This window comes from Galleria mellonella, unplaced genomic scaffold, assembly GCF_026898425.1.
Source record: "Galleria mellonella isolate WM207_F2 unplaced genomic scaffold, CSIRO_AGI_GalMel_v1 utg38, whole genome shotgun sequence".
Lineage (NCBI taxonomy): Eukaryota > Metazoa > Arthropoda > Insecta > Lepidoptera > Pyralidae > Galleria > Galleria mellonella.
Genome location: NW_026442090.1, coordinates 8,114,702 through 8,131,255, shown reverse-complemented (window position 1 = coordinate 8,131,255; position 16,554 = coordinate 8,114,702). Strand labels below are relative to the sequence as shown.

General features: G+C 31.4%; 2 protein-coding genes across 2 annotated transcripts; one reads left to right on the top strand and one right to left on the bottom strand.

Annotated features, from left to right (window-relative positions):
- Positions 1 to 74: 74 nt before the first annotated feature.
- Positions 75 to 7,080, bottom strand: LOC113522589 (cytoplasmic 60S subunit biogenesis factor ZNF622). Its single transcript, XM_026908324.3, has 6 exons — positions 6,412 to 7,080; positions 6,039 to 6,239; positions 4,935 to 5,089; positions 4,135 to 4,275; positions 3,655 to 3,783; positions 75 to 2,798 (listed from the first exon to the last, which is right to left on the bottom strand). Exons 1-6 carry the CDS (start codon positions 6,847 to 6,849, stop codon positions 2,687 to 2,689), a joined length of 1,176 nt encoding a protein of 391 aa, XP_026764125.2. The 5' UTR covers positions 6,850 to 7,080; the 3' UTR covers positions 75 to 2,686.
- Positions 7,081 to 8,154: 1,074 nt separating this feature from the next.
- LOC113522551 (FK506-binding protein 15) lies at positions 8,155 to 10,717 on the top strand. Its single transcript, XM_026908277.3, has 3 exons — positions 8,155 to 8,313; positions 8,397 to 8,558; positions 9,186 to 10,717. The coding sequence occupies exons 1-3, from the start codon at positions 8,264 to 8,266 to the stop codon at positions 10,624 to 10,626; spliced, it is 1,653 nt and encodes a 550-aa protein (XP_026764078.2). The 5' UTR covers positions 8,155 to 8,263; the 3' UTR covers positions 10,627 to 10,717.
- The last annotated feature ends 5,837 nt before the right edge of the window (positions 10,718 to 16,554 follow it).

Below are 16,554 nucleotides of genomic sequence, written 5' to 3'. Positions count from 1 at the left end.
ATGGAACTATGGAGGGTAAAAGATATACTTATGTGAAAAGGCAAAAAAAATAAAGAGTACAAATAATAACAATGTTTCAGTTTTACGATTTTTATTTCTTTTTTATTTTCTTTTCACTTTTTTCACATTTCATTACTGTATGTAGCTATAATTTCTAGATATTACATATTTAATAGTGTACATAGAATCACATAGTAGATATAATAATAATCTGAATAATTAGGAGATCCTTACTATTAAACATGTTGACTTTGTTGTATTATACAAGCGTTTTTATCAATGTAAGAAATAATTATATTTACATATCACTATTTACGATATTCATTGTATATTCCACAGCACCAAAATAAAAATATTTCATACGACAATGCATACATTCGAGAAAAGTAATATAGAGGAAGTGCAGCATATTTGGAATACTGCAGGTAATTTGGAATACTTCCATATCTGAATCAATATAAACGCTATCTGTGTTTTTTTGAAGTAAACATAACGCCATTCGATATACGAAGCCATAGATAGTTAAAATCAGGACACCATTTGGACATTCCAGCTACCAGCCCCAAAGAAACGAGACACTTGTTTTGAAAACTTTTTCGGTAAGAATGCAATCCTTTGTAATCTTTACTGTAATACTTTAAATCTTTATTATAATTATTTAAACAGCTAGTTGACCTTGTTAGTTTAAGATGTTACAATGGTTTGGTGAATATTTCTAAAATTAAAAATGTGACATGGATTTTTAGGTAAGGTTGATGTGTTGTTAATTTGGAATACCGAGAGTGAACATAATTTGGAATATTCCAAATTTTATGCATATTTTATAAGTAGTAATAAAAAAGAATACTAGCATTAGAGGCGGTAAGCCAGCAAGATCGGCAGTAATTTCAAGTTCTTCTTATAAAAAAAGATCTTGAGAATGCACAATTTAAAAAGTATGATAAAGAAAACAAAACAAAGAGAAAATATTAAGGAAAAGAGCAAGAAAAAGATAGCAAAATAGACAAGGAAAAGAAATATGACAGAGAGTGATTCATCAAATCCGAATCCTAGGGCTATATCTGAAAATAACACAGACTCTTCCGACGATGTAGCAAGAGAGATGAGATTGCAGTCCCTACCGACGAAGACGCTGAGTATATTTCTGTAACGGAAAATATAGGGAGGATAAAAGGGGTGAAGAATGGGGTACAGTATTGAATGTGCGAATTGTGGGTTCATGGTGCTTGTGATGATTATGAATCCGGTGTGTATATATGTGATTACTGCAAGAGTAACTAAGAATAGTAAACTATAACTTCAAACTAAACACTGATCAGTGTTTATTGTGACTGATTATTGAAAAAGATTGATTATCTAGAGAACTAAAGATTAATAAAACTGTTACAAAGATAAGAAATCTATTAGTTTCTAAGAAAAAGTGTAAGCAATAAAGAAAGAAAAAATGTGAATGTATTTTGGAATACTATATTCCAAATTACCTGCACTCTAAGTCATATATAGTTTTTGGAGTTTTCTAGTTGCATAGGCATTTTTATAAAGATTTTGGTTTTTGTTATATTTGATTGTTCTCATTATTAAAGTTTAATACTTTGACAATAATTAAATGTATTTTTTACCTACCGATCCCGTTCCTCTTTCAATTTATTCTCAAAAATCAAACTAGTATTCCAAATATGCTGCAGTTCCTCTACTAAATAATAGGTGTATTTCAATTAGAACTATCAAAATGAATATCAAGCAAAGTTTTGTTTAAAATGCCAATAATTGCCCAAACTTGAAGTTTGTATCTTCCATAAAAACACCTTTCATAACATTAGAGATCTGAGGGCTCATAAGGTTTCACTATAAAATACATTTACGCTACTGTACGCATAAGAAATAACGAGAAAATATATTTTTATATTATGTACCAGGAACGTAAAGTAGGCTGACGATTCCTTTGATGACAATAACCGACACTGTTACTTATATATGTATATACTGATTGTTACTATTTATCCGTTTCTTCTACATTATTTTATTTATAAACACATTCAAACCACTTACGCCACAACATCAAGTTTGGACTACTCTATACCAGTTACATATAATAGTGCAGAAATTGGTGTATCAAGTGAGAAAAACAGCACAATTACTAAGGCTACATTCTCACATTGACGAATCGTAAATATTTAATAAGAACGTTATATGTGAATAAAAAAATTTTAACATTATTCGTCACAACTCGTCTTGTCAAATTAGTATAACTGAATATATTCGTAAATAAAAATTATTAAATATTCATATGCCCAAAAATATGAATATGACAAGAAGTGGCGAATTATTTAAAATTAGGATCTGAAAAATGAATATATTCATCTTCGTGTAAATCATTATTAATAACAAATCGTCAATGACAAATGACTAAAAGGGTTGTAATAAGGCCGCAATTGCTTTCTAATGTAATTAATTTTAAATTGATTTAGAGTACACGTGAACTTTTTGCTATGGACCAGTAAGTACAGATGTATTTGACAAAATTATACTATTAAAGAAAACAACTCCAACCCTAGACACGATCCTAGTTACCCATATACAACAAGATTATTTTAAACAGTTTTATGATTTGACTAATAACAACTAAGAAATCCTTTACGTAAATATGTATACCAGGAAATTTTCGCTATTAATGTAGCTATTACATTTAAAAGTTTACTTGGGGTCGATAATGTTTCTGGAACTTGTTACTTTTTAATGAAAGTTTCATCTGCCATTTTGACTGTACACGTTTCATGAAGTGAATATCTCTTGCTTTCCTGTAGAAAAACAATTTTAATATAAGGTTGTGGATTTGCATTTACGAATAATATATATGCTAAAACTACTGAGTACTTATATATTTACAGACAGTTTCTCATTTTGTTATTGTGTGACAGTAAAATACTCCAACCAACAAAGATTGCTCCAGAATGCCTGAAGGTACGCCAGTGATTTAAGTATCTTCACCTATTGATTAACCCAACCACAGGCAATCACACGATATTGTTCTGTTAGACTATGATAACTGCTACCATCACATTAACTATAAGGTTGTTTGCTGCCATTATGATATAAAAAATCTGCCAATCGCAAGTCGGACTCGAGCACCGAGGGTTCCATACAAATTATAATTGAAAAAACTTTGTTTTGATATAACTACAAATTAACGATTTTCGGATTTGTCCCATTACTTGTGCTGTACTATATTAATTAAATAAGTAAGAAGTTAAAATATTAAGTCAACAGGAAGTATCCTATTGGTTTTGATTCCCTTGCAAATGTCAAAATGTACCCATATACCTGTATAAACAGTCATATCTTTGGACTGTGTTAATTTAGAAGTGTGATTTTTACAACTTTAAGGAAATACAGGCTTAGTGTATATTTGATATAAATATCAATTTGATACTTCCATACATCCCTCAGAAAAAAAGGTCTTGACAGACGGACAACGAAATGATCCTTTAAGGGTTCCGTTTTTCATTCTGAGGTAAGTACTCTAAAAAAACCTTAAGCTTGTTTCTTTTTCTAAAGAGCCTATACTATGGTAAGTGCATTATTACTACTTTGCCTGCATGGACCTTAATACTCATAACAAATATGACTAGTAAAAATTCATTGATATATAATTACCTAGCTGCTAATTCCTGTTCTTTGGGCGCCCAGCCCAATGCTCGGTAGACTCCCAGAAGTCTATGCAATTTTCGATCAGATTTCTTCACTAAAGCCTGACTGTTGCTAGTGAGATTTTGTTTATAATATCTGCAATTATAAAAATACTATTAAATAATGGCCTATTATAAGTATTCTAGGAAATATATGGTACTTTAATTATTTGCATTCATTACACATACATATTGTTTCTTCAATTGTACATTAAAACAATAAACAAGCAGGAAAGATTTATTTCTTATCGACTTTAAGAAGTGTGCAATTCCTCTTGGTAACGTAAATTTAGTTAAAGTATTCAGTATTGCCTTATTCAATTGTTAAATTCAATAAAATGGCATAATTTAACTAATGCCTTTAACTACCCCATCAGATATCAAAGTTGTGATCATTTTTTTTTAATTATTCATAATAACTAAGTAGTAAAAACTAATAAATACTTACTTCATGAGGGAACGATGACCAACAACTACACCCGAGGGCAGCACCAGCTGAAAGTCATCACCTTCTAGAGTAACAGGTCCATCTACCTCTTCATCAATATCCATATTTTCATCATTCTTATCATTGTCAGGATAAGAGGAACTGAAAATAACACATCGTTTAAATAAGTATTAAAATTTTTTTAGACACAGTGTCCTATTTCCTACTCATATCTAAATTTTGCAGCTTATCACAGATAGAACTATACATTATATTATAGCAAGCTGCCACAAACTGCAGATATATATTTTTGCACCTCTGCATAATATATCTTGCTAATGTCCAAATATTTTGGTGATATAATAACAATATATATTATAGCTCCATCTGCAATAGACATGAATGAGGAATGAACACTTAAGGTGTCCAAAAATTGGCACCACTATTCGAAAGTTACACCTAATTGAAAAAATTAAATACCTAATAAGACTTCATATTTAGTAGCAGATTTTATTATTTTGTTGTGACTATTTTATATCATATATCCAGCCTTATAACTTAAAGTTCAATCATCATTTTAAAAGACCTACTAATTTTAACCATGGTGAATAAAAATTATCCTAATTTCTATAAATATAGAAAACAAAATTTGATTACTGCCCAATAGAGAGCAATTAAGGATGTCATATGTATCATGCCATTCACAAGTGTAGAGATGGTAAATCATGCTTCCTGTACATAAAAATATAAAAACAACCACTACATTAGTCTTACTTATATCCAGGCAACAATACCAACAAACTGGAATATATTTTTCATACCTATAATCATAATAATCAGCATACTCAGCCAATGCCAGTCCTTCATGCAACATTTTACAGTGTCCTTTATCAATCATGTGTGCTCTTGCAGCCTCCATTGAGTAGAAAGTTTTGCCAGTATCATTGCACCATAGACACATATAGCCTTGTGAAATCTACAAAACAAAATACTGGCGAAATTAAAATATGTAATAAATAATTGATTTTTATAATTAATTAAATTTATACATTTATGTAGTCAAAGCTTGATGACCTGGATTCATTGTTTTTTTATAACTCAATTAAAATAATTAATCAATGTCAATAACTTTTTGCTACCTTTTTTAATTAATTACAAAAGAAATAGCAACAAAAAGCAGCCTTGAACAAGAGGAAATCCAATAGAAATAATACATTAACAAACAGAAAACTATCATATATTCTTTATCAGGACTGTTTCTAAAGCAATGTAGAGAACCCTATTGATGTATCTACTATGTCTGCAGATGCTTTTAAAAAAATCAGATATGGTTTTAAATTTATAAAACTAAAACCTCCAGTGTTAGAATACCAAAATGTATGGACAAATACATATAACTTTAATTAATTAATCTGTTACCCTCAAATTCTGTAATTTATGGTATTCATCTCCATTATTAGCACTCCTTTCTCTCTGATTTCAGTGGTATAATATTAAATTAATAATCAAAATAATACCCAGATTTGTTACTTTTTTATAATAATACATATTTTTAAATCCAAAACTGTTAAAGAACTGAAATTCAATTTCAGCTGTAAAATTGCATTTTAGTTGGTTATCAATTGTAATATAATAGAACCATCTAAATAGATGAAACCAAAAATAAAGACAAAGTTAAATACAGCAGCATATAGAATAATAATTTCTTTTTTATACAACTAAATATAAATATAGCATTATAGAGTATGGAGACATAACATCTTAGTCCTCACAGATGACAATATCTGAGGAGTACCATAAGCATCACAATGTTATGTGATGACTATGCTATTCATATCTATAGGTGACAGTTACTACATTCCATCAGATAGTCGGTGATTCAGTTTGCCATTCTCTTAGCCAAAAAATGTAAATAATAAATTTACCTTTTCTCCCAAATACAACAGAAGGCCTTTGACATCAATGCAATACTCAACATCAGGAATGAAAAAAGAATGTGCCTGTAACATGTGCTTAAGATTTTTGACCATATTTTTGCTGTGATGAGTGCAGAATAAACAGTCTCGTGGCTTTATGAGAGAATCACTACCTTTGATACGACATTCTTCCCACTCATCAGAGTCTAACTGTAATAAATAATAAGCACACAAATTATATTTTTATTACTTATACCATTATATTTAAGATATAATTGTATTATTTCTAAAATATCAACAATGGTATTATGAAATAATTATGCAATAACAATAAATATATAAAAAGCCATCCATATATATATATCCAGACTATTAATTTTACCTCTTCAATTTCAGAATCTGTCTCAATATCTTCATCCCCAGAATCATCAGCATTGAGAACAACAAACTTCCCAGGCTGTTTAGATGGCTGTCCAGCTTCTACCTTCACGAAACTGTCAGTATCTGAATGCTCCTCACTTTCGTATCTCTCCTCAGCTAACTTATGTTTCTTGCTGTTCAAATGATTGTTGTATGAATTTTTTGTACTGAACATCTTTGTACAGCACTTGCAGTAGTGGGATTCATCATTGTTCGCATTTTCTGTCTGTTCTTTGTGCTCCTTCAACCGAAGTTCAAATTCCTCTAATGACACAGGTGGTATTGAAGCCACTTTCCGCTTTAGGTTATACCTATGCCAATCCAATTTATAATGTTCACGTTGTAATTCTGGTGTTTTAAACAACACCTGACAAGTAATACATGTGAAGGTGTTAGCCATTCTTCCCTTATTCTACAATAAATTATTTTATCACAGCTCGATGAACACGGACGAAATAATATTTTTTTATTTGGAATAGAACAAAGTAATTAGTCACGCAATATCACAATTATGTACTTAGATAATGCCTATTTGCATAAATTGATTGATAAGTAGTTAATAGATTGAACACAATTTGTAAGAAATAAAAAAGGATGTTGGATTAAAGAAATATGACAGATTAATGCATGCGTAGAGAGATAGAGCAATCAGAGCATAGACAAACGCATCATATAACTAGTGAGTTCAGATCTAGTTTATAATAGTCTATAAAACAGCAATTTTACGAAACTATCAAATCTAAATATTAGACTATTAAGATACCAGTGAATGTCAGAGTACCAGTGAGAAAAATAAAATTGGATTATTTGACTCATGATGGCGAATTCACTAAAAATTAACCACGTTGGTTTCAAGGAAGAACCACATAAAAGTTAACCTGACAGAGTACATTGCTAGTATGAAACATATCTTCCCTCATATCCTTCAATTGCATTACCACTAGGCACTGAAATAATAAATTTTAGTAGGATTGTTAATAATGCGAACTACCAGTCACATTGCTAGTAATATACACTGTCAGCTCAACCTCCACGTGGTCCCCCATGGAAACTGTCCTACTGAATTCTAAATGTATTCATCACAATGGACTAACCTTAGATTAGTACAAGAGGGAGACTTTATACAAAAGTCGTTTGGTTGGGTACCTCTGCCCATTTGTGTTTCAACCATGATATTTTGCTATGTGCATGGGTGTGTTTTGATTTAAAGAGTAGGATATGGCGTAAATTTACTCATGTCTATAGGCGACGGTTATCACTTTCCATCAGGTAGGCCGTCAGCTTGTTTGCCATTCTAAGTTGAATAAAAAAAACTAACGGCTATCTAACCTGCTTTGGGAGGAGTGGGGTTATTAATAGTGCTGACTACCGGTCGCATTGCTAGCAATGTACTTAATCAAGTAAAACCTCCACGTAGTCGCTCCTTGAAAATATCGTATTGAATTCTAAGTATATACATCATGATTGGCTAACTGACCTCGCATTTTTATCCTCACCTATCGTCCCTCACTAGTGCTCCACCAACATATACCATTAGCGCAGGCGAAGTTACCATTACATTATCATGCATTAAAAATTAAATAATTAATTTTAGATAAAATTTGTTTGAACATTATTAAAACCTAATAATCGATTACTGTCGTTTAACTATGGAATTGGACAGCTTTATAAAAAAAATACTTATATATTATATGTCACTGTCGGCTGTCATTTTGCTGTCAATTTACCGTATGATTTGTTATGGATAAATTTTATTAGATATTGTTTTTGTAAAATGAATTTTTAATTTAATCCTTCAATTTATAAAATTAATTATGTTGGAAACCGACGAAGTAGATGAAGATTACTTCACCCCAGCGCCTAAGTAAAATTTTATGTTCTCTGAAAGAATTAATTCAAACTCAATATTAAAGTATAAAACATATTTACATATTATTTTATTTTTAGTACATCATTAGCGAATATTTTCGGGAATTCTCATAAGGAACAGAAAATAGAAAATGAGACTTTGAAGTACATACCCCCTAAGCCACATAATCTTGCTGTAAAGCCAGAAGAAACAAAATCTACAGAATGTGTCTTTGCTTGTGCTCTTCTTGGTTATGAATGGTAAGAAATAATTTCAATTAAATTTTAAACTATCTGTAAAATTATAATAAAATTATAACTAGTTGATGTCTATACATGGGAGACATTTAAGAAAAAAATAATATTAGAAATCATAATGAGATGCCAAAACAATAATTTTTAGAAATTTGGTCAGTCTGTATTGTCACATCATTTTTAACATAATGATAATGAAAAATAAGTGATCAAGAAGATTGGTACTGAAAATTATACATATATTAGTTTTTAATCCTAATAATAGTTTTAACATTTAGACTGGTAATCTCAAATTTTGTAGTATACACTTCATGTGTGTTAGCCACTTCTTCTTTTCTACTTTATTACTAGTTAGATTATTAATACTAGTATTTATCAAGACAATTAAATACAGGACTCTCTTATTGTTTTGCATCTAGATTGAATAAGATGGATATAAGATATATCATCTTGATCAAGATGGAGACTCTGAAATACAAGTATTAAAAATTACTTGTTGTTGTTTCTCTCTCATCTGCAGAAGTTTTAATGGAAATTTAAAATTTATGATTCAACCTCTTAATAAATTGCATATATACATGTATATAAATGTTACATTTTAAAATAACCCATTTTTTTCTTTACATTTTTCAGGTTTAATAATGTTTACTCTCCTAGAGGAAAAATTGGCCTTGCTATTTTAAAAGTCATAAAATCTGAACAACATAATATTATATTATATGATTCAAATAAAACAACTTTATCTTGTGTTACTGTTTCACCAACATTGGAAGTTATGGTGAAGGACAACCTATACCTTTCATATTATGACAATCAACATAAATATTGGACTATTTATGGTAAAGAAGATGAAATTAAGAAAATAATTGATATACTAAAAAATTTTAATACCATTATAAAATACTCTTCTGATACTGAAAAAGGGCCACCTGAACCTGATAAAATTAAAAATATTATGGATACTCCATCAAAAGTGTCTAATCAGACAGAAAAAGAAAGTGACACAGATTCTTCAGTGAATAGAAAGACAAAATTGTCAATTTTAAATAGAATGGCAACTGTAGGACAGTCAATATTGCCACCAAGTACACTAACTGCACTAAAAACTAGTGACTCATCAGACACCAATGATGCTTATAATCATCCCAAGACGACAAGACATAAACTATCCAAAAATATTGTTCGCAGAAACAATTCAGAAAAAAATTTAATTGAAAGTAATTCTTTTTTGGAAGCTCATAGAATACCATTATCAAAGACGGATCAATCTATAGAAAAAAACCCTCTTTATACCCATGTATGTGGACAATTAGTTCCTGTTACACAAACTAGTATAATTACCAGCCCTACTAATAATTCAAATGATATGAATTTGTTTATATCTGAACAAAGAATAAGTAATAGTGAACTCAGAATCAATTTGAACAGAGTGACTGATAAAGTAGATCAAGTATTCAGAAAAATAACTGATTTAGAACACAAAGATGTTAATTCAGCTAACACAAGCTTTCAGAATGAAATACTACAGAAATTGTTAACTGAATATGAGAATAAAATAAAAGTATATGAGGAATTAATAAAATCTAAAGGAATTGAAAATTCAAACACATTAGTCAAACATGAAAATACTGCATCAGATAACTTAAAACAACAATATGAAGATGAAATTAATTTATTAAAAAGTAAACTAGCAAATCTTGAAGAAATAAACTTGGTAAAAACCAATAAAATTTCACAGTTAGAATTTGATATAAAAGAGTTAGAAGAAAAGATTGAAAGAGAAAGATTAAGTAAAAATGAAATTTTGCAGGAAATGGAAGATTTAAGGAAAGAAGTACTATGTAAAAATCAAGAATTAACTGATATTAATAAAAAACAGGAAGTATTAAATACACAAACATTTGATAAGACAAGTAATGATGTTAAAGATAAATTAAAAAATATTATGAATGACACTTTCCATTCTATTTCTATACATTTTGAAAATAATGATAATTATACAGGCGAAAGCATTAAAAATATAATAGGTGCAGTTATCAAAAAGGAAACATTAAAGTCTTTGAATGAATTATAATTTAAACTTTTTAATACTTTATTGTGTTAATAATACATAAGCATAAAGTAGTATTTAATGTCTCCAATAAATGTATATCTATCTTCTCGTATCTACTGTATTTTTGTACATTTCACATAATCTATATTCCATCATAATAAAGAAATTGTAACAACAATTCAAGGATTGTGTAATTATTTTAAATTTACATATTACCAATAACAAAAAACTTAAAAGAATTAAAACTGGAAATACTGTGCGGTCCTGGCATAAAAAGGGCCATCCTTTCCTTTCCTATGGATATCATAAGAGGCAACTAAAGAAACTTAATAGTCGAGAGATGGACAGCAGCGTCCCTCTTAAAACGTCGCTGAAAATCTAACTGCAGTTGTCAATTTGCCTACATAGCATGGCGACTACTAACAAAACCCTTCTTATGGAGGAGGCTTATGGTCAGCAGTGGACAGTTTATGGCTGATATGATGATGACGAAGACCGGAAATATATCAGTGATTAATTTGTGATCAGAAACCCTATTTGGAATTTAAAACCTTAAATGAACGAGTCGCGCTCCATTTATGTCCAAAGTCAATGAAAAAACCCTTTTAACTCATTCAGATATTAATCAATGTTAAGAATTAGACTTGATGATATCGTTTTTTTTTTTTTACTACTACTACTACTAGGTATTTAACTTAAATATCGAATATTGTAACTATATATTTTATACCGTCAAAAAAAAGCAGTTCTAAGGTTGGCACTAAACAATTTTGCGATAAACACCACTTACCCAACTGCGCTCCCATACACCATTCATTTTATTTAACGTCATTTATAGCATACATTTATTACTTTCAATAACTTTAAAAAAATGCTACTGCATGGTACTGCTCATGTCTATAGGCGACGCACAGAGTGTTTTTTTTTTTTTTACCCAAAAAACAACCTCTTTTTATATTTTTATTTTGTAGCATAGATCATTACAAAAGTAAGAGTACAACTCCCGACGATCAAATCTTATCAAGTTCAGAGATATGATTTTTTTAATTTTAATTCTATGGAAATCAGAAGTTTTTTAGAGTAACAAACATACATCCATATAAACTTTCACTTTTTTAATAATAGTAAGATAAGACAGTAAGATGAATTTATTCTTATTTGAAATTCCTTACAATAGTTTAAAAACATTTTCAAACATGAAAATAACGGAAATTAAAAATATCTGCGTGGCAACCTTAAGACCATAGAAATAAGTACAAAACTCGAGAAGCTTGTAACTCAAAGATCCTGCACTATCAGGATTTGATTTTTTTTTTTTCGTGTTACTAGTTCTATAGGAGGCTAGTTATTTATCAAGGTTTTGAATCCAGCTAGGACAAGACATAGCTATAAAAAAATAAAACCTGAAATAACATTTTTATTTTTAAACGGTTTTATTTATCTCGCGTACAAAAGTCGCTTGGGTACCTCTGTCCCATTCGTGTTTCAACCGTGAAGCAGTTGTGTTTGCATTGCTGTGTTTCGGTTTGAAGGGTGGGATATGGCGTGAATTTACTGGGTACAGAGGAATAACACCTGAGTCCTCAGGAATGGCAACGCATGGGGGTATCATGGGCGAAACAGTATACTCTGTTATATCCATGGTACTGCTCATGTCTATAGGCGATGGCCACATTCCATTAGCTGGGCCATCAGCTTGTTTGCCATTCTAAGTTATATAAATATATATATACATATATACCTACATATATATGTTACGGTTCATATTTTTGTGTTATTTGTGTATGTTAAAGCCGCATAGAAGGACACTAGTAGATTTACAGAAACACATATGGAAACGAAGATTTTAATAATTAATCGCGAGTTCTACTCTTACTTTTATAAGGGTAGAACTCCCGATTCTACAAAATAAAAATATAAAAAGAGGATGGTTGTTTTTTGGGTCAAAAACGCCGTGTGTCGTTATAAGACATTATTCACCTGCTGTTGTCATCTTGTAGATATTGTCATCGTGCATGTACGTCAAAGCGGTGTAGATTGGCCCGGCTAGATATTAATCAGTTCACGTGTTTCAATGTATCGTGTTCAATGGATTTTTTTTTTATGGTTTGCGGTACAGTATTTAAGGCATCCTGCCCTCGCTATTGGATACGGGCGACGGAATGACTATACCTGGGACACTCAGAAAGTTTTGCGACACTAAAAAAATGTTCTATAGGTAAACATATTTTTATTACATATTTTCAAAGTACTCTCTACTAGCCTCTATACAAAGTTTCACGCGTCTGAATCAGTTTTCGAAACATTTTTTCCAGTCCGCCGCAGACACCTCGTTTAAAGCCTGCTCGAACGCTAAGAGCGCATCATCCGGCGACGAAAATTATATCCCTTTGAGCTATAGATATCTATTAGTGCTGTCTAGGAAGTCCCTCGTTTTGATTGCGGTGTGGGCGGAACCCATTATCGTGGTGGAGCAGTAGCCCGCGGAGCCCTGTATTTGGTCGCTTATTGCTCACAACAGAGAAAACTTCTATCAAGCATTTGATAGTATACCATTTGGCGTTAATGTCTTTGGTTTCGTAATGGATTTGATACCAAGTAGCCAGTCAAATTGAAAAAGCTCGCGATGAACATGTTCCCCCCGCTTCTAGGTCGCTTTACTTTGGTAGGCGTTGATTCATTTTGAAACACCCAAACCGTCGACTGGCGCTTTATTTCTGGATCGTATTGATAAATCCACGATTCATCTGTAACGATGTCATAAACACGCCGAGAAGAGCCTGCTTCAAATTTGTCTATCATATCATGGCACCATTCCACTCTCGCCTACTTCTGAACATCGGTAAAGTTGTGCGTGAAACTATCCTCCGCACCCGTAGATGCATGTGTAGAATCTCGTAAAGGCTTCCTGATCCAATCTGCAGTATATGCTGAATCTCTTGGTAACTCGTCTATTTATTCTTGGATAAAATTTTTCACTGCTAGCACGTTTTCTTCTGTAACAACCGTCAAAGGACGACCTCTTCTTTCTTGTTCATCCCCCAAAGTTAGTCGACCGCGCTTAAATTCATTATACCAACGATACACGGTTGCCTTTAGAAGGACCTTTATTCATGAATGCCATTTGAAGTTTATCGTATGATTCGTCCGGTTTCAGGCGACGCTTAAAATCGTAAAATATCATAGCGCGAAAATGTTCTCAACGCAAATCCATTTTTCAATGAAACACGGTAATTTTAATTAGCTCGCAAAAATGTAGTTTTTTTTTTTTTTTTTCTTTTTTTGTGGCGTTCACCCCAATATTAGGGTATTTTGCCAAGAACAAAACGGGGAAACGATAATAGTAATAAAAATACCTAACACAAACGAATTTAGAAAGGATAAGGATTAGGTCTAGGATATTTATAGGATATGAAGGATATACTTGTACATATGAGAATATACTTATAAATATATAGGAAAAGCAATTGATGCAACTATAAATGTATTCATGTAATATAACTAAATCTTAATATTGTTATCATATATATATGAAGATAGTATTTTATAGATAATAGGATCATTGGAAGAAAGTAGAGTAAGAATAGAAGTTGGGAATGGAACACGGATGGATCGGAGATGATTAAAAAGGGAGGTGTGGTCAAATTTAGAACATGAGAAGAATATATGATTCAAGTCCGCCACTTCAGCACCGCAATTACACGACGAACTTTGTACAATACCAAGCTTGTATAAATGAGAAGGTGTGCATACATGACCTAGACGCATACGAGTTATAATAGTTGTTGCGGTCTTTCCAAGCTTTAATTTACAAAACCATGGTTTGAAAGGAATATCGGGTTGTATAAGGCGATAAAATCTTCCTTTTATTGTACTTGTTTTTTCCCAATATTCCTTCCAGGCATACCTTAAATACTCGTATATTTTTGGGAGACAAGCTAGGTCACTACAGTAATTATGATACGGATACATATCACCACAAGTTACAGCCTCTCTTGCAATAAGGTCAGCTTTGTCATTGCCGCTAATACCACTGTGTCCTGGTAACCAGGCAAAAGAAACGGAATACCCTCTCAACATGCAAAGATAAAGACTTTGTCTTATGTCACAAATAATGGGATAAACTGGTTTTGATTTAAACGGATATTTGGCTAGAGCTTGCAAAGAGCTCATAGAGTCAGTGAAAACTATTGCCTTATGTAATTTCATTAAAAGTATATATTCTACAGCTTTTAAAATACCATAACATTCCCCGGTAAAAACTGAAGACTCCGGTGGAAGTTTAATTTTTTGAACAATATTAAATTGTGAATGAAACACACCCACACCTACACAACCGCTATTGTCTGGTTTTGATGCATCAGTAAAGATGTAGTGCCATTCATTCCATTCAATGTCAGTTATAAACATAAATTTGGCATTCAATTCTGAATCATTTTTTGATAACCCAAAATCATATTTAATATTAGGAGATAAAACTAAAGATTGATATGAGCATTTATAAATGGGAAAACAGGACGATGTAAAAGTGGGAGATTCTATGGATTTATATTTTTCATAACTTTGTATTAAACATGGAGGTTTTTTATGTTTCCAATAAGATGAAGACGAAATAAAGATATGTAGTTGAGATAACTTTTGAATAAGCGGATGATCAGATAATTGTAAACAACGAAAAAAGAAGCGATCAGATAGATATTGCCTTCTTAAAACCAAAGGTGGATCACCGACTTCGAGCTGTAAAGCATTGATTGGACTTGATTTCATTGCTCCAGAGATAATCCTCAAGGCCTTTGATTGAATTAAATCCAATTTCTTAAAAGCAAATGAACTTCCTGGAGCTAACAAAAAAGTTCCATAATCAATGACACTCCTTATAAGACCATTATAAGCAAGTTTTAGTGAAACGGGATGTGCTCCCCACCAAACTCCAGCAAGGCACCTAAGAATGTTGAGGTTACGCTCACATTTCGTGGAAATATAATTACAGTGGGACAGACCTGTTAATTTATTATCTAGCACGATACCTAAAAATTTAATTTCAGTCTTTATAGGAATGTATGAGTTATCATAAAGCACCTTAATTTGTTGCGGTGATCTCATTCTTGAAAACAAAACTACACTACTCTTGGTTACAGAAAGATTAAGACCATTTGCATCTAACCACGTTTTTAACAAATCTAATGAATCAGATAATTTGGCAGAAGCAGATTCTATGGACTTCGCAATAAAATATAATAAAAGATCATCAGCATATTGTAAAATTTTGACGGATTTATCAAGGAATAATTCTAGATCGTATGTGTATATGTTAAATAAGATTGGACTGAGAACAGATCCTTGTGGAAGGCCTTTCCATACTGTTCTAGATAATTTGGTATCTTCATCTAAATCCATATGTATTGTTCTTTCTGATAAAATATTAATAATGAAATTAGAAAGCATTACCGGTACATTTAGAGCTTGTAATTTAGTTTTTAAAATAGAAATTATTACATTATCATAGGCAGAATTTATATCTAAAAAGGCTGAGAGGATTGACAAATTTTGTGAGAAAGCTATATGAATATCTGAAATAAGAATGCTCACATTATCTAAGGTGCTCTTACCTTTCCTAAAACCAAACTGGTTCGGGGATAGTAAGTTATTACTTTCTAAAAACCATTCTAGACGGTTTTTCACTAAATGTTCAGCTAGCTTTAGTAAGACAGAGGAAAGTGCAACAGGACGGTATGATGATGGTTCAGAAGGTGGTTTATGAGGCTTTAGAAATGGTATAATAATCTGAGACTTCCATGAAGTAGGTATATTTCCCGAAATAATTATGGAGTTAATTATATTTAAAAAATAAATTAATGTCGCATTGCTAGCATTTTTAAAAAAGGAATACGGTATACCGTCTTCTCCCGGTGCAGAGTCTTTAATAGAAGCTAGAACACCTTTAAGTTC